Below are 20,193 nucleotides of genomic sequence, written 5' to 3'. Positions count from 1 at the left end.
CCTGGGAACCAAATTAACTAAGAAAGTAGATCTGTTTCCAGAAAATTGTGTCATTGAAGAAAGTAATTGAAGAAGATGCAAATAAATGGAAGCATATACCCTGTTCATGGGTAGGAAGAATCTACATTGTTAAAATGGCCATACTACCCAAAGCAATCTATAGATTCAATGCAATTCCTCTCCAAATACTAATGGCATTTTCCAGAGAGCTAGAACTAAAATCCTAAAATTTATATGGAACCATAAAAAATCCCGAATAGCCATGGCAATCTTGAGAAAGAAGAACAAAGTTGGTGGTATCACACTACCTGATATCAAACTATACTAAAAGGCTGTAGTAATAAAAATGGCATGGTACTGGCATAAAAATAGATACATTGATCAATGGAACAGAATAGAGAGCCCAGAAATAAATCCTCACCTATACACTCACTTAATATATAACAAAGGAGGTAAGAATATACAGTGGAGTAAAGACAGTCTCTTCAATAAATGGGGTTGGGAACATTGGACAGATACATGCAAAAAAAATAAATAAATAAAAAGAAGCTAGACCACCTTCTTACACCGTGTACAAGAATAGACTCAAAGTGGATTAAAGACTTATAGTAAGATCCGAAACCATAAAACTTCTAGAAGAAAACATAGGCAGTAAACTCTCTGATATTACTAACAGGAATTTCTTTTCAGATATATCTCCTTGGGCAAGGGAAACAAAGGAAAAAATAAACAAATGAGACTACATCAACCTAAAAAGTTTTTGTACAGCAAAGGTAACCATCAAAAAACAAAAGACAACCGACTGTTTGAGAAAAGATATTCGCTAATGATACATCTGATAAGGGGTTAATATCCAGAATTTATAAAGAACTTATACAACTCAACAAAAAAAAACAAACAAACAATCCATTTAAAGAATGGCCAGAAGACCTGAACAGATACTTCTCCAAAAAGGAAATACAGATGGCTAACAGTCACATGAAAAGATGCTCAAGGTCACTAATCATCAGAGAAAGGCAAATTAAAACCACAATGAGATATCACCTCACACCTGTCAGATTGGCTATCATCAAGAAATCAAAAAACATCAAGTGTTGGCAAGGATGCAGAGAAAAGGGAACCCTCATACATTGTTGGTAGGATTGCAAATTAGTACAGCCGCTATGGAAAACAGTATGGAGGTTTCTCAAAAAATTAAAAATGGATATACCTTTTGACTCGGCAATTGCACTTCTGGGTATTTATCCAAATAAAATCAAAAGAATAATTTGTAAAGATCTATACACTCCAATATTCAAGGCAGCACAATTTACAATAGTCAAGATATGGAAGTAACCTAAATGTCCATCCACAGATGATTGGATAAAGAAATTATGGTTCATATATAAAATGGACTATTACTCAGCCATTAAAAAAAAATGAAATCTTACCATTTGCAATGACATGGAGGGACTGAGAGGTTATTATGCTGAATGAAATAAGTCAAACAGAGAAAGATAAATACCATATGATTTCACTTATATGCAGTATCTAAAGAACAAAAAGAACAAACTATTCAAAAACAGACTGACAAATATAGAAGACTATCTGGTGATAGTTAGAGGGGAGGGAAGTTGGGAGGCTGGGAGAATGGGGTGAAGGTTAAAGAAGTACAAATTAGTAGTTGATAGTTAGGCACGAGGATGGGGAGCACAGCACAGGGAATGCAGTTAGCATTAATATGATGGCTAAGTGGAGGGCCAGGGGAGGAACGGAGCGATTGGGGGATCATTTTATAAACATTACAGATGTTTAACCAATCTTGGAAAGCAGGAGGAATGGAAGGAAAGCACAGAAAATAATGATAAATAGAAGACATAAAGATTGTAAATAGTAGAATATTCTATATTTTATAGTCCATAAAATGAGTGAACATGATCTACATAAATGAACATGAACAGATTTCAAAAATATAATATTGAAGGAAGAAAGTGATTTTGAATGACAATTTATATGTGTCATATACATGTACAGGCATACAATTTACATGTACATTATTTATGTGCTTTTTTATATTTATTTATTTATTTATTTTTCAGGTGAGGCGATGCTTCATTGACCTCACAGATTGCAAGGAACTTGTCAGTTTACAATTCCTTATTTTTTATTTTTTTATGCCTACAGATTTATATGCTTTTTAAAACAAAAACTATACTCTTATTTGTGTAAGTATGTAGTAAAAATATACAAACATAGATGGGAAGCATATATACCAATTTTAAGAAGGTGTTTGCTTCTGAGGAGTAGAAGAGGGGAGTAAGACTAGTGGAAAATACGAAGAGATCTTCAATATTATCTTCAAGTTTTATTTCAAAAAAGTTTGAAGCAAATATGACAAAATGTTAGCTCTTGTTAATTCTGGCCAGAAGGGCACAAGGTTTGAATGTTGGAGGCTACTAGGAAAGTTCTTCCTTACTCTTTAGAAAGCCACAGGAAGCTACTCTCTCTTTTTCTCCTGATGGATGAGAACAATTAAGTACACAGTCCTAACTGCTACTGGAAAACCTCCAACAATCATGAAAGCGACCAGGCTCAGAATGAAGCCAACACTGAAGTCATTAGAATAGAGATGGAAAAAACCCAGGTCATTGAAACATCATTGCATCAATCAAGCTTGAAGTTTACCTTACTGCATTATTGCCTGTTAAGTGACCTAAATGATTTTCTTATTGTCTCAGCCAGTTTGCATTAGATTTTCTATTGCTTACTTGCAGACAAACTAATACTAACTGATGCAATAGGGATGGAGAAGTGGGTACATATAGAACTCTCAGGGAGGTAATATTAGCAAGATTCAAAGGTTGAATATGATGGCGAGAAAGAGAGAGGAGTCAAGATTGATTCTCAGATTTCTGGCTTGGTACTAGGTAGGTGGCGGTGTCATCCTTGATAGAGGGAAATCCAGAGGAAGATCAAGTTGAGTATATGGGTGACAGTGGAGATAATCTGATCAGCTTGGCCATGTTGAGTTTGAGGAATCTTTTGTAAGCCATTTAACTGGAGCTGTCCAGGAGGTTGCTGAATACTCAAAACTTGAAATGAATAGTGAATAGTCTCTCTCCCAAATTCATGTTCACCTGGAACCTTAGAATGTGACCTTGTTAGGAAATAGGGTCATTGCAGATAAAATTAGGAAAATTGAGATGATATCATACTGGATTAGAGTTGGCCCTAAATCTAGTGATCGATGTCCTTATCGAAAAGCTATATGAAGACACAGAGACTTACAGAAGAGAACTCCGTGTGAAGATGGAGGCAGAGACTGGAATGGTGCATCTATAAACCAAAGGATACTAAGGATTGCTGACAACTACCAGAACCTGTGAGAGAGGCTTGGGACCATTTCTGCCTCAGAGCCTCCAGGAAGAATCAACCCTGCTAACACAGCGGTTAAGACTTCTGGCCTACAGAACAGTGAAAGAATAAATTTCTGTCGTTTTAAGTCAAGACCATCATAATTTGTACAGTAGCTCTAGGATACCAAGAGAGACGTCTGAATTTAACATATGGACTGGGAGTCATAAGCATAAAGCAGCTGTTGAAGTCTTGGGAGTAGATGAGATTACCTAAGGAGAATACAGAATGAGAAAAGAGGCCAAGAACAGATCCTAAGGAAACTGACAGGAAGAGGAAAAGGAATGGACTAAGAAGATTGTGGAAGAGCAGCAGAGAGCAGTGACTTGAAAGTTGAGGGAAAAGAGTGTTTCTAAAGAAGAACGTGTTCAACAGGCCAAATATTATAGAGAAAAAAAAAAGAATCCATTGAGTGTGGCAATATGGAAGTCATTAGTCTCCCTTGCCAAAGTAGTTTTGGAAGAGTGGCAAGGAAAGAAATAAGATTGCTGTTATTGAAGAGCGAGAAGGGAGTGAGGACATTGAAGTAGTCTGTTTTTTTTTTTTTTTTTAGAGCCTGTAACTATGATAAACAGAAGGAGAGTGGGTGATGTCCAGAAGGGGAAGCAGAGTTTTAGGTGAACTTGTAATTTTATTTTGAGATGAGGGAGGTTTAGCCTGAAGAAAAAGAGGCAGTAGGAGAAAGGTTAAAAATTATAGGAACATAACATGGAGAGGAAAAAACAGAAATACAAGTTTCATTGTTGATGAAACTAGCAGACATATACAACTTGTAGTCAGATATTTAAGACAAAAGATGAATGGGAGCCGTTAAGGAGGTGGAACTTAACTCACCACTCCCTACACGTGGGTTGTGTGCACAGTGACTTTCTTCCCAAAAGCACTGTATTACTTTTCAAGTGGAGAAACCTGACAAATACTACCGTAAGCCAGGTAGTCAAGATTAACATCAAGGGTGATGAGTCATTTGATAATTATGTACCCTTGACATGATATGAGAATGGCCCTTTGCCTCTGGGTATCTTGCTCCCCCAAACACATTACTCCAGTTTAATCTTGAGACAAATCCTGACAAATCCTGACAAATCTGACAAATCCTGAGGGACATTCTATGAAAATATCTGACCTATACTCCTCAAAATTGTTAAGGTCTTCGAAACCAAGGAATGTCTGAGGAACTGTCACAATTGCCTATGGTGACATGGCAATTAAATGGAATGTAGTATTCTTACTGGAGTCTTGGAACAGAAATAAAAAGACATGAGGGGAAAATTGAGATCTATATAAAGTATGGACTTTCATTAATAATAATGTATGAATATTGCTTCATTAATTGCAATGAATGTACCATACTAATGTAAAATGTTAATAATAGGAAAAACTAGGAGTGGGATAGATGAGAATTCTGTACTATCTTCTAATTAATTCTGTAAATATAAAATTATTCTGAAATTTTAAATAAAAGTTTATTTTTAAAAAAGTGAATAAGGGAATGGCAAATATCTCAACAAAAAGAACAGTTAAATTTGGGAAAGAACAGCAAGGAACACTCATTGGAACTTTGAAAAGGGCAAGGACTTGGAGGCACCAAATACCCATGAGAGGCTGGGGTTACACAAGGATGTGCAAAACAGGAGGACTTTGTGAAGATCTGTGTAAGGAGGAGCTAGCTTTCAGTTTCCCCGACCCTCCCAACCCATTGTGTGGTCAAAACCCTTCAGGAGATATGACTGCATAGATTTTGAATAAGAGGGGCCCCAGGGGACAGGACATTGGACACAGAGGAGGGTAGAGGCCAGGCGCTGAGCTGAGACTAGGAGGAGTCAGTGAAAGCTTTTACTACACCTGTCACCTCCACCCAGATCCAGAAAACTAACAGCCAGAAAGATATCAGAGAGTCATTCTCAGGAGAAACTGAACTAACCCAAGGAAAATATCTACAGAAACTGATTCCCAACAAAAATCATACAACATACAATTCCCATACGACCACCTGTTGTTGTATCAGGAAATGCTATCAGTTGACACGCTTCAGCCAGGCATCCAGAACTTCCAATTAGTTTTTCCCAATCAGCTTTTTCTTCAATAAAAAAGCATACTCACAGATTATAACACATTTGAGAAAAGACTCCAATATTTAAAAAACCAAAATGAACATACAGAAGTAAAGGAACCTGAAGGGAATAGAGATAATATATGGAGAAGAAGAAAACTTCAAAGAAGCAAAAGTATTCTCAGAGAGATAAAAAAAAATATTGCCCCTATAAAACAAGAACAGAATGCTTAAAAAATGAAACAATCAGAGAAAACAAACATTTTGGCCATTAAAAATGTAATTTGTGTTGGTTAAGCCACTATGTTTGTGGTAATTTGCTAGAGCAGCAATAGGACACTAACATAGGATTAAAAGCTAAATTCAAGGAAATCTCTTAGACATCAGAACAAACAAGACAGAGACATAAAAATAGAATACAAATATAAGAAAACTAGAGTATTAATTCAGGAGGTCTAACATCTAATAAATAAAAGTTGTAGGAAAAGAGACTTATTAAATAGGTAAGAAAGTGATCAAAGAAATAATACAAGAACATTTCCAAGAATTAAAGGACATACCTTTCTTGAGGTTGAAATGTCCAGAGAAATAAAGGAAAGAAGACTTTCACAAAGGCTTTCACAGCCTCAGGAAATTCAGATCAATGGAGATAAAGGAGAAAAAAAAAGAGAGAGAGAGAGAGAGAGAGAGAGAGAGAGAGAGAGAGAGAGAGAGAGAGAGAGAGAGAGATTTCAAAAGCTTCCAGAAAGACAAAAAAGTCTCTTACAAAGGATCAGGAATGGCATTGCACTTCTCAACAGCAACATTGCAGACAGGAGACAAAGGACACACAGCCAAACCTTCAATCAAATGTCACTGTATGAAAATACAATTTTAGATATTTGGATCTTAAAAATGTATCTCCATGCACCATTTCTCAGAACACTATTACAGAATGTGCTTCATTAAAACAAGAGGGTAAACTATGAGAAAGACAGACAGATTCAACCCTGAACAAAGCAAAAGGAATTCCTAGGGTGTCAGCAAGAGAAGTCTCTGGGCAATACCTGTGCAACTGTACATAGAGAAACTTCTTCAGTCTGGAGCAGACGGAAGTCTCTAGGGGGAAAAGATGGAGACAACAGATGATCTGATAGGTTCGAACATGTAGAATATGGTGTTAAGAGGTATTTGTGCTGGAAAACAACCTATGAAAAAACTAGGCGATTTTTAACTCTAGGAAAAGCAAAATATATTTCAGGAAGGAAATGTTATCATGAATTACTTGGTCTAATAGGAAACAATATTTACAAAGTTACAGAAATGGATTCAGTGAATACGAATTTAAGCAAAATTTGTAATATATCTTTGGGAGAGGGAACGGGGAAGAGAGCTAAAATCTTACCTGCCAAGATAGCGAATCGGTACATACTGTCTACAATCAATGAATACCAGAAAAAAACACTAAAAGAGTTGAAAATGGTAACCTCTGAGTACCAGGCTGCTGAGTTTCTAAAAATATTAATTATACATCTTATATTAACATTTGACTTCTGAAGTTACATATATTTTTGTAATAAATTATAAGAGTTATTTTTTAAATACTATAGATCTGAGGGGCCTACTTGGTTAAATGACATTCCTTGGAAGGTAGAAATGTATGTTATCCAGGAAAGGAAGTGATGGGCATCTGAGACTGGAAGCGAAGATGTGAGGGTGGGTGTGGAAATAGATAGCATCGCAGGTACTATAGGTTCCAGGGTCAAGAAGTTGAGGAAATGCATGCTTGATGAAACAGGATGTAAGGTCTCCTTCTGGAAGTAAAGGGAGCATAGGTGGGTGAGCAGCACGAAGGGAGCAATGAAGTAGCACACGCAAGCAACAGGATATAAACATGGGATTTTGGCCAAGACATTAAAACGGTAGATGTCAGAAACCAAAGTGAGTGATGTGACAGACCACTATACAGAAATTTCAAAGGTGTTTGAGAACAGATTTGATGGCTCTTAACCCTCCTTCTTACCCCAAAGTTATAAGGAGTTGGAGAGATTAGAGACAGAACTGTGAAGAGAATTTTTGAAGAAAGCTGTGCTGTGAACCACACCACCCCTCAGGGGAAAGAATTAAAGAGGCAAAGCAGAGGAGGCTGAAAAAGAGTCAGCCTACACATCAGAATTTGCCATGGTAAAGTTCATGTGAATGTTTCTCATGGACCAGAGATGGGTCACGCCTCAGAAGGAACTGGTGTGGGGCTGGAGCAGATTTAGTCCACTAGAACTCCTGGAGGGTTAATGAGTCCTCAGCAGAGTGAAGCTAGGAGTAGACCACAGGTGCCCAGAGGCTGTAAGAAGGAACAATGGCCATAGTGGAGATGCATAGGTATAGGTCAAGGTTACTGCAGGTGGGCTCTCACAAGAACCTGTAAGTGTTCATTAGATAGGTAGATCTAAAGAGTTAGCAGGCACAGTGTGAAGCCATCTTACCAAACTGGACCGTCAAGTAAAAAATGTTCTGCTCTCCTTCTCCCATTTTCTTCAACTCTGGAAGGATCAGAAACCAGTGAGTAAGTGGGAGAAAGAAAAAAGAGTACACTTTCTCTTGGAGTAGTCTTTCTACCTAAAGCAAGTCCTATCTCCTAGCAGGGAGATAACCTTTGAATCGAAATGGAAATTTTGGTTACTACAGTAGAGTGAACTGAACGTTCTGATTGAAAATTGAGACTGTCTTTTGTTATTTAAACTAACCATCCAACTTTTTATTAACTAAATGTGGCCAGGAAAAATTATGGGACTGCCCAAGTTTACATCCAGGACAAGGGAGAGAAACTAGCTGCACTGAAGAAAGAAAAGGGGCAGAGGAGATGAAAATAAAGTTGCTTTTACGGCTACTACCTGTGATTTGTGTCTGGCACACAAATGAAGTGTAAGGGACTCCTATAAGCCACATGGTAAAGAATATACAGATTTGGTACCAAAAAGAATTGAGTTTGATACCTGGCTCTGTCACTTCCTAGCCATAAGACCTTGGGTAACATAAGCTCCCAGAGTGTGTGTGTGTGTGTGTGTGTGTGTGTGTGTGTGTGTGTGTGTGTTTTCCTATTATAAAATAGGATTAGTTAAGCATATTTCACAGGGCTTGGGAGGATTAAATAAGATAAGATTTGGGAAAACACTTAAAAACACATTGATTCTCTTCCATTCTTCCCTTTCTTATAGGATGTTGTGGGGTGGCTAAGGGGTCTGGGTATGCCAGGGAAGGCTTTCTGAAGATGGTGCTTTTTACACTGTCATCTCTAGAGGACAAAAGAGAAGCAGATTGGCAAGGGGCATCACAGGGTGCTCCAGACAAAAGTGGGAGGAGACTAGGGTTAACAGATAAAATACAGAATACTCAAATAATTTTTTTAGTATAAAAAATGTTCAAGACCTATTTATTCTACAAAATATTCACTGTTTATCTGGAAGTCAAATTTAATTGGGTATCCTGTATTTTTATTTGCTAAATCTGTTCACTCTAAATGAGACAGAGTTGGACTGCTCAGCTGTAGTTGAGAGAGTGGGCTGAACATCACCCAGTAGGATAAGTCATCCTTGTACTTATGTTTCTAACAGTTTCATAAGGTTCCAGTTAAGAGGAAATGACTTAAGCTGCGGTATCAGGAAATTCAGTTGACTGAATTGAGTTGAAATCCCCTCAAGCCAATTACATACAGAGAAAACAGGCTAGGGAGGCTGGGCCCTTAGGACAATAGCTCCCCAAGAGGTGAGCATCTGTTCAAGCTTGGAAGTGGAGAAATGGATGACTGTAGAAAGATCTCAGAAAGCACTGGAGGCTTGAGATGCCGCCCAAGTTCTCTTCCAGTTCTTGCACCTTCTCAGGCTCCTTGGGCGCTGGCACTCCCGATTGTTTAAAGGAGTAGCAAGGGACAAGGCAAAAAAGGTCCCCCAGAAGCAGCCCCTTGTGGGGGAGGTAGGTGCTGCCTGAACGCTGACTGGGCCCTTTGCTTTGTACCCATCCTGCTTATTCCCAAACAACAGAAGTGCTACTCAGCCGCCTGGTCAGCCTCATTATGCTCTTGCCACAAAGTGCTGAGTCCAGGAGCTGTCCTGGCCCCATGACCTCACCCTCCCACACTGGGCCTCATCCTGTGAGGCTCCCTGGGCCAGAGGGAAGGCCAGAGGGTTTAAGCCATCCATAAAATTCTACTGAGCTTCTGCCATGCTTGGCATATAGCCCTAGTGCTGAGGAGCCCAAGGTTCAAATTAACCATGTAGCATTTAGGGGGTCGTCTCATTCCCCTTAATGTCAGTTATCACCACCAAATCTAATAGCCTATCCTACTAGACAGCCAGTTACCCAAACTGCTTGTGCAATGAATGTGTGGACTGAGAACATGGTTTGAAATCCATGTCCCCAGTAGATCAGTGCCCTTTGGAAAATTAGACTGACAGAATACACTGCTGAAATTGAACAAAGAAAAATATTGGAAACAAAGAAAAGCTGAAGGAATGTGGTCTTTTCCAAATTCAAAGAAAACATTTTTGATCTGCTAATTTTTCTAAAATCTTTGCTGCTTGCTCTCACTTGTCTCTATGAAAACCTGGCAGAAGATGGGTATCTGCTTTGGACAATTAATAATGTAGTTACCATTTATTGAGTTCTAACTGAGTACCTAATGATGCTCTAAACGCCTTCATCTCCCTTCATCTGACAGCGATTGGTCAGGTAGATAATATCATCCTACTTTATGCCAGAGAGTCAGAGTTGCCCAGAAGAGAGAATACGGGCTTTGAGTCAGATTAGGCATATATTCAAGTCCCTGCTGGGTTTCCTGGCCCAGAATTTGGCCCCTCAAAACCTCGGTTAACTCATCTATAAAATGGGTATGATAACGATCTACTTAATGGAGTCGTTGTGAGGATAAAGGAAGCACTGTCTAGTTCATAGTAAATGCTCAGTAAGCTGGAGTTACTGTTAATAGCGGATGAACAGGAAAGATCAAAACCCAGCTTGGGAAAAAGGATTATAAACTGGTTGCTCTCTGCATTCCCACTCCTGGAGTGGCTGTGTCCAGACTTTCCTGGGAGGAGATAGTGCTGGGGAGTGGAGTTCCAAAGCCAGAATCAACAAGGGCAGGTGAAGCAACAGTTCCGGACGACATCAGAGGGGGAATCCTCTAGAACTTAGTTAAAAACCATGTTACATGATATTTAGAAAGAATGGTGGTTAGCGCTGGACATCTGACAATCCTTCTCCAACTTCCTCAGACTTAAGGCAGGGAAGACAGGCTGGGTCTGCATACGACTCCAGGAATATCGGATGGATATTGGTGAATTGTTTGCACAATAACCATGATTTCTTCCCCCGCCACACACAATAGTTTTGTTCACGTGTGTCTGGCTTCTCAATCAAACATTTAAAAAGCCCCACTTTTCTGTAAAAATAAAAAATTGGCTCAATCAGTCTTTACTGTACTAACTCTTCAGTAAAGCTCCCAAATTAAACTGCTGAGAGTATATGAAGCACAAGTAGAAAAGAAGCAGCGCAGCTATGGGTAGGGTAAGTAAGGACTGTACCATGGATACTCTGTGCCTCCAGAGTCACAAAACACCACCATAGTTTGTCATCCATTTATTCTTTCATTTATTCAAAACATTTTTTGAGCTAGGAGTTATGCTGAAGATATACTGATGAACAAGACAGATGAAGTCCGTGCCCTCATAGAGCATGAAGGCTAATGGAAGAAGCAGATAATTAAACGATCAGATTCTTTATTTAGAAAAAATAAAAATCACCTAGCATGCTTGATTAAGATGCAGGCTCCAAAACTAATCAAAAACAGACTCACAAATACGGAAGACTATCTGGTGGTGGTCAGAGGGGAGGGAGTTTGGAGGGCTGAGAAAAAGGAGTGATGGGTTAAAAGAATACAAATTAGTAGTTGATAGTTGGTCATGGGGATGGGGAGCACAAGAGGAATGCTGTTAGCATTAATATGATGGCTATGTGGAGGGCCAGGCGAGGGAGGGAGCAATTGGGGGAAATCGTTTTATAAACTTCGTTTTGATAGAAAATATGTTCACATTGTTCAAAACTCAAAAAGTACAGAAAAATATACAGTGAAAAGTTCTGTTCTATACCTGAACCCCAAGCACCTCAGTTGCCCTCTGTTCCAGTTTCTAAAGTATTTCCAGTTTCTAAAGTAAGTTCTATAGCATGATTGATGCAATAACTGGGGAAGTACAGGGTTCCATGGGAACACATTGAGGGAGTACCTAAGCCAGCCCAAGAGTTAGAGAATGAATGAATAAATGAACACATGGCCAAGTAACTGTTTCCCTAGGATCCTCATTCTGTGAAGGAAGAGAAGAAAAAGTGAGGAAGAGCCACCAGCCATGGACAGCTGATGCTTTAAACCCTTGTATAGCCACCAGCCAGCCAGAGTCTGCCATGATCATCCCCATGGCAACTCTGTCCTTGCCAACCATTGATCCAGACATCACCAGTTAATTAAGCAGCAGAAACATTCTGGGGTAGTGCATCGTGCTTAGCATCATATCTGTACATCTGAAAATTTCCAACCAAATCTACAAAATACTTATGTACATACCAGAACTCACCACCTGATTTTTGGTTCTGAGAAAAGGGGACTCCAATGAACCTTGAGTCATAGGCTAGAGAGATTGGCAGAGGAATTGAGAGAACATCACTGGGAAAAGTTGCTTTCTCTCTCCAAACTGCTATGAGATTTTCTTCAGTATCTGTCACCAGGAAAAGAGTAGGGTAATAAGTAATAATAAACCTACAATGTGTCAGACAGATATTACCTCTTTTTGGGGGGTGTTGAGAGAGGCTGAGTAACTTGCTCAGTCACCCAGGCAGGGGGGCTGAGATTTGAATCCCTACCTGCCAGGCTCAAAGCCCTCCCCATGCACTGCAGCCTGCTGCTTCTCACAGTAGCTGAGATCCTCCCCTTCAGGGCTCCTGGGGAAGGCCACAGTTCCCCTACACTACCATCAGCAAATGCCCCAAACTTTCAAAGAGACATAATTTTACCCTTTAGGGTACTATAGGTATAGTACCTTGTGCCTGTGAGACCGCCAAGGCCCTAAAGCAGTCTATTTAAAACCAAAAAAAGTTTTATTGGCTCCAAATTCTAAAAAGAAAACTGCAAAATTAAAATGAATAAATATTTAATAAAATAGCTACAGAGAGATTCATGTCTACTAGTCAACTGTAATCGAATTTAACTCTTACATATTTATATATAAATATAGTATAATGAAGATTCCCAAGAACAGAGTGAACAATTTTTTTTCTTAATAAAGTTCAGAATTGTAATAACCCTTCACATTTTTTAACAACAACAAAAATACATTTTCTATATGGGAAGCAAGGTGCAATTTGATGTGTTCACTGTGACACGGGGCCTTAAGAAGGTCCTGGGGTGGCACGAGGAATCTGGAGGATAGCAGACAAACACTCATGCAGAGACCTGTGCTCACCTCCCAGTTGCTCTGAGATCAAGATCACAGTAAGGTCTGCAGCCGCCAGCCTTACCCACAGCAGTGGGGCCTCCCTGGATTTCTGTTTCCCTAGTTTAAACAAAGGCCTGAGGGATGCCTGCCCAGCAAGCTGAGCCACCAAAGCTCTAGGGATCAGGGGGAACAAAAGCAGAGAAAAAGAAGAGTGCTGACAGGGCCAGAGGCCATCAGTCTGCAGGGCTATAAAGAGCAGGGCCACAGAGAAAGTGGCACCAGATGGAGACCCAGACTGTGCAGCAGGAGCTGGGTGAGTAAGGTCCTAAGGGGTGCTCTGGCCCTTCCTTTCTTTCTCCTGCAGAGACATGCCCAGGAGGGGGTCTAGTTTTCCTGCCTTGTGGTCAGAGTCTCCTAGGATGGGGTAGAAAAGTGGAGAACTCTGTGGGGAGGCAACCTTCTCTTGTCACCCCAACAGGAGACACTCAAATGGCAATAATCACTGCCCTAGCAATCATGGCTGGGAGGGGGAAGGGAGTCCCAAGAAATAACAGCCTTCTGGGGTATAGGGAGAAGGTATGCAGGGTAGGAGCTGGAAAATGCTTGTTCAGAGGTTCAGAATGGAAAGATATATTATAGAATTTACACACATCAGTCCCTGGGCCTGATAGCAGCCAGAGAAAAGGGCCATGAATGGCTGTTGTGAGTCAAGAAACCTGATGCACCCCTGCTTGACTTCTTTCTTGCCTCCCTCCCTCCTCTCTCTCACCTTATCTTTCCCTTCTTTACTCTTCCTACCATCTTTTCTGTCTACCTAATCTATGAGCTCCAGTATATAAAATGGGAGTAATGATGGTATTTACCTTACATGCTCGTTGTGAAGATTAAATGTATTAATACATGTAGAAGACGTGGTTCCATAGTGTAGCAGTTAGCATGTCTGCTTTACACGCAGAAGGTCCTGGGTTCATGCCCCAGTGGAGCCACGGTCCATGCATGGTCTATGGCCAGGCCACATTGAACAAGCCTGATGTCTGATCTTGGAAGCTAAGGAGTGTTGGGCCTGGTTAGCACCTGGATGGAAGACCAGGTGCTGTAGGCATAATAATAATAATAATAATAATAATAATAATAATAATAATAAAAATACATGTAGAGCATTTAGAATAGGGCCTGGCATAGAGTGATTTATTGTTAAATGTTAGCTATTACTAACCTCTTTTCTTCCTCATTTTCCTTCAATAAGTATTTTTCAACTGCGCCCATCCTCCCACTTCCAATTCACCACTGCTTCAAACATGGACCCAGCTTAGTGCTATATCAGTCACTCAGGAGACCAGAATCCTGCCTTTGAGATACTCACCAGGATAGATTCAGTAGGGACACATATCAGTACTGTGATGAGTGCTAGAAATCAGGAAAGAAAGCAAGTCACTGTGGGCTGGGGAAAGCAGCAAAGTCTCTCTGAGGAAGCAAGGCCAAAGCTGGATAGGTCCAGAAGACAGAAGGGTAAGGAAGGAATAGTAGCATGGCAATGTACCACTGGTTAGTTTGAGGGCTGTGAGGATCTTGGTGAGGGTGAGACCACACACTGGTAATGTAAGGGGTCACAATTAGATGATTGCCAAGGAATTTATATTGGGGTATGTGAGACTGAGGCAATGCTGCCACCTGTAGGGGGTGCCTAGTGGCAGGCAAGAGGACAAGAGCTACGTTTATCAAGGGGCCACCATGACTGTGCAGTGCTTTATCTGCATTATTGCTTCTAATCCTTACAATAAATCTACACATAGAAGCTTTATTGATGGAAGACAACTGAGATTCAGCTAGCGAGAGGCGGAGCCAGGATCCCAGCCAAAGTCAATTGGACTTCGAACCTCCTTTACTTTCTCCTATGCTCTACCACCGCATCCCCCATCCTAAAGGTCACATCTTTGGTGTGTGTTCTGTCTTCTAGAAACCCTTCCAACCACCAAGATGGCTCAAACCAACCCCATGTCAGGGTCCGTGGGGCCATGGAAGGTAAGCTCACCCTACCATATGGAAAACTGAGAATTCCAACAGAGCAGGGGGTGAGATGCTGCCACAGAGCAGGCTGTGCTTTTCCATGGGACAGTGACCAACCAATAAAACACCAGTTTGTAGGGGAAGAATCCAATCAAGGTCCAAGATGCTCTTGCAGGAAGGATCTCTTAGGATGTCCCATTTGAACAGAAGAAGGATGACCCCGGAAGCCCATAATGGGTGGGATATGACATCGTTTCCTAGTTCAATGTTCCTCTACACTGTTAAAATCATCTTAAAGTAGAGCAGCCCAGAGTGGATTATTCCATGGAGAAACTGAGGGCCCAGAAATGAAGAGAGATTTGCCGGCAGGTCCCAAGTAAGTGATAGGATCCAGGTCTCCTGACTCACATCCTGAAGGTGGTTGTAACCATTGCCTGAAGTGGCTGATCCTCAGGCTTTTCATTGTTTTTCCCAACACTCTTACCCTCTTCATTGAGTCAACTTCGAGGGCAGCTTACAGCTTTGGGACTTGTCCTCTAGCCAGGTTTAAGAGCCAAGTTCTAGTTCAAGGCATAAAAAGGATTCATTACAACTTTCTTTCTACACCTTAAGTTTCTATAGCAAGTGTGGCTAGAGAAGCTAAGGAATAATTTGCATGGAGCTCTGGGACTCCCAGAATCCTGGCTCCTGGGTCACACTTATGTAGGAAGCATGGTGAATAAATTCATGAGTCCTTGGTCTGTCCAATGGGCCAGTATCATCCATGGCAGACCATTCCTATCATAAACTCACCCCACGCCTCATTCTTAGCCTGGGCATGTTAACACCACCAAACAGTGGTATTTAAACCCCTTCTTACTTACCCTGTCTATACTGGCAGAGACCTCATCAGGCCGCCTGGGCTACAGCTAGTGATAGAAAACACAGGGTCAGACACAAGCTAAATTGTTGACCAGGTCATCCGTTCTTTCTGATGTACGATATTCTTGCTCTCTTTTCCTATTCAATCCCATTTCAGATAACCATCTATGATCAGGAGAACTTCCAGGGCAAGAGGATGGAGTTTACAAGCTCCTGCCCAAATGTTTCTGAGCGCAGTTTTGATAATGTTCGATCTCTCAAGGTGGAATGTGGCGCGTGAGTATGGACCTCAGTAGAACCTCAGACCCCTTATTTGCAGTCCCTTCAGACATAGGACTGTAAAGGTAGAGATTGGAGAAGAAAGATGTTCCCCCAGACTCTAATCATTTCTGTGAGAGAGGCCTCCATACTGATGTAATCTTAAAAGAGATCACTACATGTGAAATTTAGTAACTCAAAGTTAGAAGAAACATGAGGTTTTCAGTGGCTTGGTACTATATTTGGGGGGAATTAAAGAAATATATACCCTGGGGTAGGGCAGTGACAATAATTAAATCTGTACTTCTGGAGCGCATAGGCTGTTACTTAGGATTCCCTCAGAACAGCCACAGGACCCTTGAGCTTTTGTTGCCTGTAGAGAATAGAGAAGTAACTGTCAAACTGCAGCCTCTTTATAGCTAATTCCCCTCCTGCATATCTCAGAGCAGACACCACTAGCTGATTTCTCTGTGTAAAAAAGTGCTCAACCCCAGGACTTGAAAGCCGTATTAGTTCATAGTAAGTCTTCCAAGACTTACTTTGTCTTCTGACACTTGTTAGGGTAGTTTAGGCCTTTATCCTCAGTCCAGAAAACACAGAAGAAAGGACTCTCCTTTGCCCAACTGGCTTTGCAGGTGGATAGGCTTCTACAAGTTGCTCACCACCACAATTGAGTTCTTTAACCTTTTATTTAAAAGGAGTAATACTTTAAGAGACTTGGTTGTGAAAAATTCACCTGAGGTGTTTTAATAAATAAGGTATAGGTATGTGACAGCAGGAGAAAGAACCCACAGTGACAAAAAAACAAGAGACTGGAAATCCATCAGCTGCCTATTCATCCCTTTGCTTCCTTAGGAAGAAGTCAATAGGTTTGGCTGGAGCCAAAGCAGTAGTCAGTCACTTTATCCTGAACCTGGAGCTCCAAGTAGAGAATAAGGTAACTTGGAGAGAAAGGAAATATAACTTTAGACTGATTGCTAATACTTATTACTCAGGCCAGTGAAGTAGACCCTTGCAATGGATAATCCTAAAACAAATATCACATTTACAAACTTGCTTAGTGCAGCTGCCAGCTCATTCTCCACCTTGTGAGATAAATGTGTTACTTGTATGGCTCTATTGGAATTGGCTTGATATGTTACCCTGCTATTAACACCTAAAACAAAAGATGCTTTCTCTATGAGAACACATAGGCTCTGAACACTGCGAACAAATGCCACTACTTGTCTTTGGCAGCTGGATTGGTTATGAGCATACCAGCTTCTGTGGGCAACAGTTTATCCTGGAGAGAGGAGAATACCCTCGCTGGGATGCCTGGAGTGGGAGTAATGCCTACCACATTGAGCGCCTCATGTCTTTCCGCCCCATCTGTTCAGCTGTGAGTCTCTGAAATTTTCATTTCTGTGCATGTGGGGAATGGGGCAAGAGAGGGTGCATATAGACTTGACACGTTACTTATCAGTTATGCTGAAATGTGGCAGGAAGAAAGATAAAAATAAGAGACACTGCCTCCTCTGTTTCTAAGACCGTCATTTGATTTTTCTCTAGATAGTATTTTGATTAAGCTAGAAGTAAAGGCCTCCTTATAGGTGGCAGGAAGTGGATACTCAAGAGCCCAGACTATCAAAAGTGCAATAGGGTAACTAGTGAGAGCACTTACCTTGTAGTGAAAAGTAAATCCTTGACCAGTTAAATTTCAATCTGTGTAACATTTTGCTGAGAAATAGGTTAATACTGAAGTTATCTTCAGTAAGTGGAATGACTAAAGAAATAGGCAAGTCTTCCAGTGTCTCTCATATTTGATTCATAATAACCTTGTTTCTAAAACTAAGCATTATTCAATTCTACATCAGATGAGGATGCTTCCAAGCTCTTTAAAGAGTTCAAGCAGAATCAGGATGATCTTCAAGAGTTTGTTGAAAATGATCCCTATACTGGGAAACAATTTTTTCCAAATATTAGTCTACATCATGTGATTTTCTTGTGATTTGTTGTTAATAATCTCACCTTAAAGTCCTACCAAAATTTAAGCAGTGAAGGTAACCTAAATAGTTATATATAAAAAGTACTGACTTATCTGGATGCTTTCATCTCATTTTAAATTCACATTTTCCCTCTAAGGCACAATTTACACATAAGATGCACAGACCCTAAATGTACATGCTAATGAATTTTGAAAAATATGTACACCCATGTAACCCACACCCTACTCAGAGATAGAACATTTTCCTTACCCCACAAAGTTCCCTTCCCAGTCAATTGCTCTTCCCCATGTTCTATCACCAGGACTAGTTTTGACTGTTTTTTTGTACTTCATTCAGGTCAGTCTTTACCTTAATGCTTGTATTCACATCCCCTACTGGTCTTTAGGTTATTTCCAACACCATGCACACACACAGAGGCTTACTTGCCATGTTAGTTTGTGGGATCATTTTTCCAAATTAGTGAATGTTAATCCCTTGGTTGGCTATGTATTGCAAGTATTTTTTTCTGCTGTTATATTTTCATTAGTACTTCATATTCCAAAGTACTATATCAATTTCTTGTACATTTTAAATGTCATATTAAATTGGATTAAACAAGATTATGGGTAAAATTTTTCTTATATATCTCCATATTGTCTGAAATATTTTTATAATCGAGATCATGTACTTTCTTCTGTAAACCCCGAGTGTTTTGATTTTGAAAAAAATGGTAACTAAAAAATTAAGATAGCTATAACACTTGTATTAAACTTAAAAAAAAATTCTGGGTTACAGAATCATAAGGAGTCCAAGATTACCATCTTTGAAAAAGAAAACTTTATTGGACGCCAGTGGGAGATCTGTGATGACTACCCCTCTTTGCAAGCCATGGGTTGGTTCAACAACGAAGTTGGTTCCATGAAGATACAGTGCGGGGCGTAAGTGCAAAAACAGGGTTGGAGCACATTTCAAAATAACTCTTGTAGGTGTAAACCTTGTGAATATTAATACATCAACAGTCATGTCTTATCAAATTTCATACATTAACATTACATTGGTATGGCTGTCAGTCTAGTTATTAGTAATTCTGAATCTAGAATTCTTGGTACCAACTACCACTGAAGGTCAGTTTTTTCTCCCCCTTAACAGACTTCTATGGAACCATTTATGTTGACTACTCTTACACCTTTTTTCATGATCAAGGTTAATTTTCAATTCACTGTAGCCATATCATGCTCACAAGCAGCACCTGGCACATTTTCTAAGCCTAAAAATATTCTGTACCAATTGTGCTGAGGCAAGACGATCCAGTTTGGGGGTGTCGATCACATTCCTAACTGGTTTTAACAATCCAATGTGCTTTGGATTTTCTAGCTGGGTTTGCTACCAGTATCCTGGATACCGTGGCTATCAGTATATCTTGGAATGTGACCATCATGGAGGAGACTATAAACACTGGAGAGAGTGGGGTTCTCATGCCCAAACTTCCCAGATTCAATCAATTCGCCGTATCCAACAGTAGTGGGTAAAGAGCTCCAAGAGAATTTCTCAAGCATGAGACCTTGCTTAACAATCTAGAATGAGTTTTATGTTATACTCAGACATTGCTTCCAAATGTTAGCTGCTGAAATCCACAATAAATGTCATTTAAAAAAAAATAATGTTGCAGGCTGAATTAACTACCATGCTTTACATAAATTACAGTTAAGCAGCTAAGAATTTTTAAAGACAATCTTCAGAAAACCTCAAATTCCCTTGTATCCAGGCCACGAACAAGTATTCCCTATCTCAAATAACATTAAACATATAACCCTAATATATCATTCTATATAGTGACACACTTTTGGTAATTGTTTTTGCATCTTTTCTCCTCATTCTACTCTAACGATGTTGACGTCTGCATTTTTTATCTTGCAACAAATCAATGCTAAGCAAACTTAGGACGTCTCTCAAATATGCATCACCATATATTTCTACATAAAAGTTATGAATAGTCTACAGTCATGCTACCCTGAACATGCTAGATCCCATCTGATCTCAGAAGCTAAGCAGGGTTGGGCCTGGTTAGTACTTGGATGGGAGACCACCTAGGAAGACCAGGTGCTGTAGGCATGTAAAAAAAAAAAAAAAGTTATGAATAAATCCAGAATCTTGGCAACTTCTGAGTTGCTTAATTGCTTAGCTCAACTTTGGTTTCTTA

General features: G+C 40.0%; 1 protein-coding gene and 1 non-coding gene across 2 annotated transcripts; both read left to right on the top strand.

The window, feature by feature from the left end:
- Positions 1-14,880: 14,880 nt before the first annotated feature.
- Positions 14,881-19,515, top strand: CRYBA1 (crystallin beta A1). Its single transcript, XM_036223340.1, has 5 exons — positions 14,881-14,925; positions 15,929-16,047; positions 17,266-17,407; positions 18,789-18,931; positions 19,368-19,515. The coding sequence occupies exons 1-5, from the start codon at positions 14,881-14,883 to the stop codon at positions 19,513-19,515; spliced, it is 597 nt and encodes a 198-aa protein (XP_036079233.1).
- A 471-nt stretch (positions 19,516-19,986) lies between these two features.
- Positions 19,987-20,105, top strand: LOC118604529. The gene has a single exon (XR_004951777.1). It is a non-coding gene; the product is annotated as a 5S ribosomal RNA (ribosomal RNA).
- The last annotated feature ends 88 nt before the right edge of the window (positions 20,106-20,193 follow it).

The sequence above is a fragment of the Rousettus aegyptiacus genome, unplaced genomic scaffold (genome assembly GCF_014176215.1).
Source record: "Rousettus aegyptiacus isolate mRouAeg1 unplaced genomic scaffold, mRouAeg1.p scaffold_m13_p_6, whole genome shotgun sequence".
Taxonomy (NCBI): Eukaryota; Metazoa; Chordata; class Mammalia; order Chiroptera; family Pteropodidae; genus Rousettus; species Rousettus aegyptiacus.
The sequence above is the reverse complement of the archived record's forward strand: the minus strand, read 5'-3'. Positions and strand labels throughout refer to the sequence as shown.

Excerpts from the sequence above, each read along its gene's own strand:
- CRYBA1 (XM_036223340.1), top strand. The coding sequence starts at position 14,881 with ATGGCTCAAACCAACCCCATGTCAGGGTCCGTGGGGCCATGGAAG. Across the intron at positions 16,048-17,265 it reads CTCAAGGTGGAATGTGGCGC|CTGGATTGGTTATGAGCATA; the intron begins GTGAGTATGGAC and ends TGTCTTTGGCAG. Across the intron at positions 18,932-19,367 it reads ATGAAGATACAGTGCGGGGC|CTGGGTTTGCTACCAGTATC; the intron begins GTAAGTGCAAAA and ends TGGATTTTCTAG.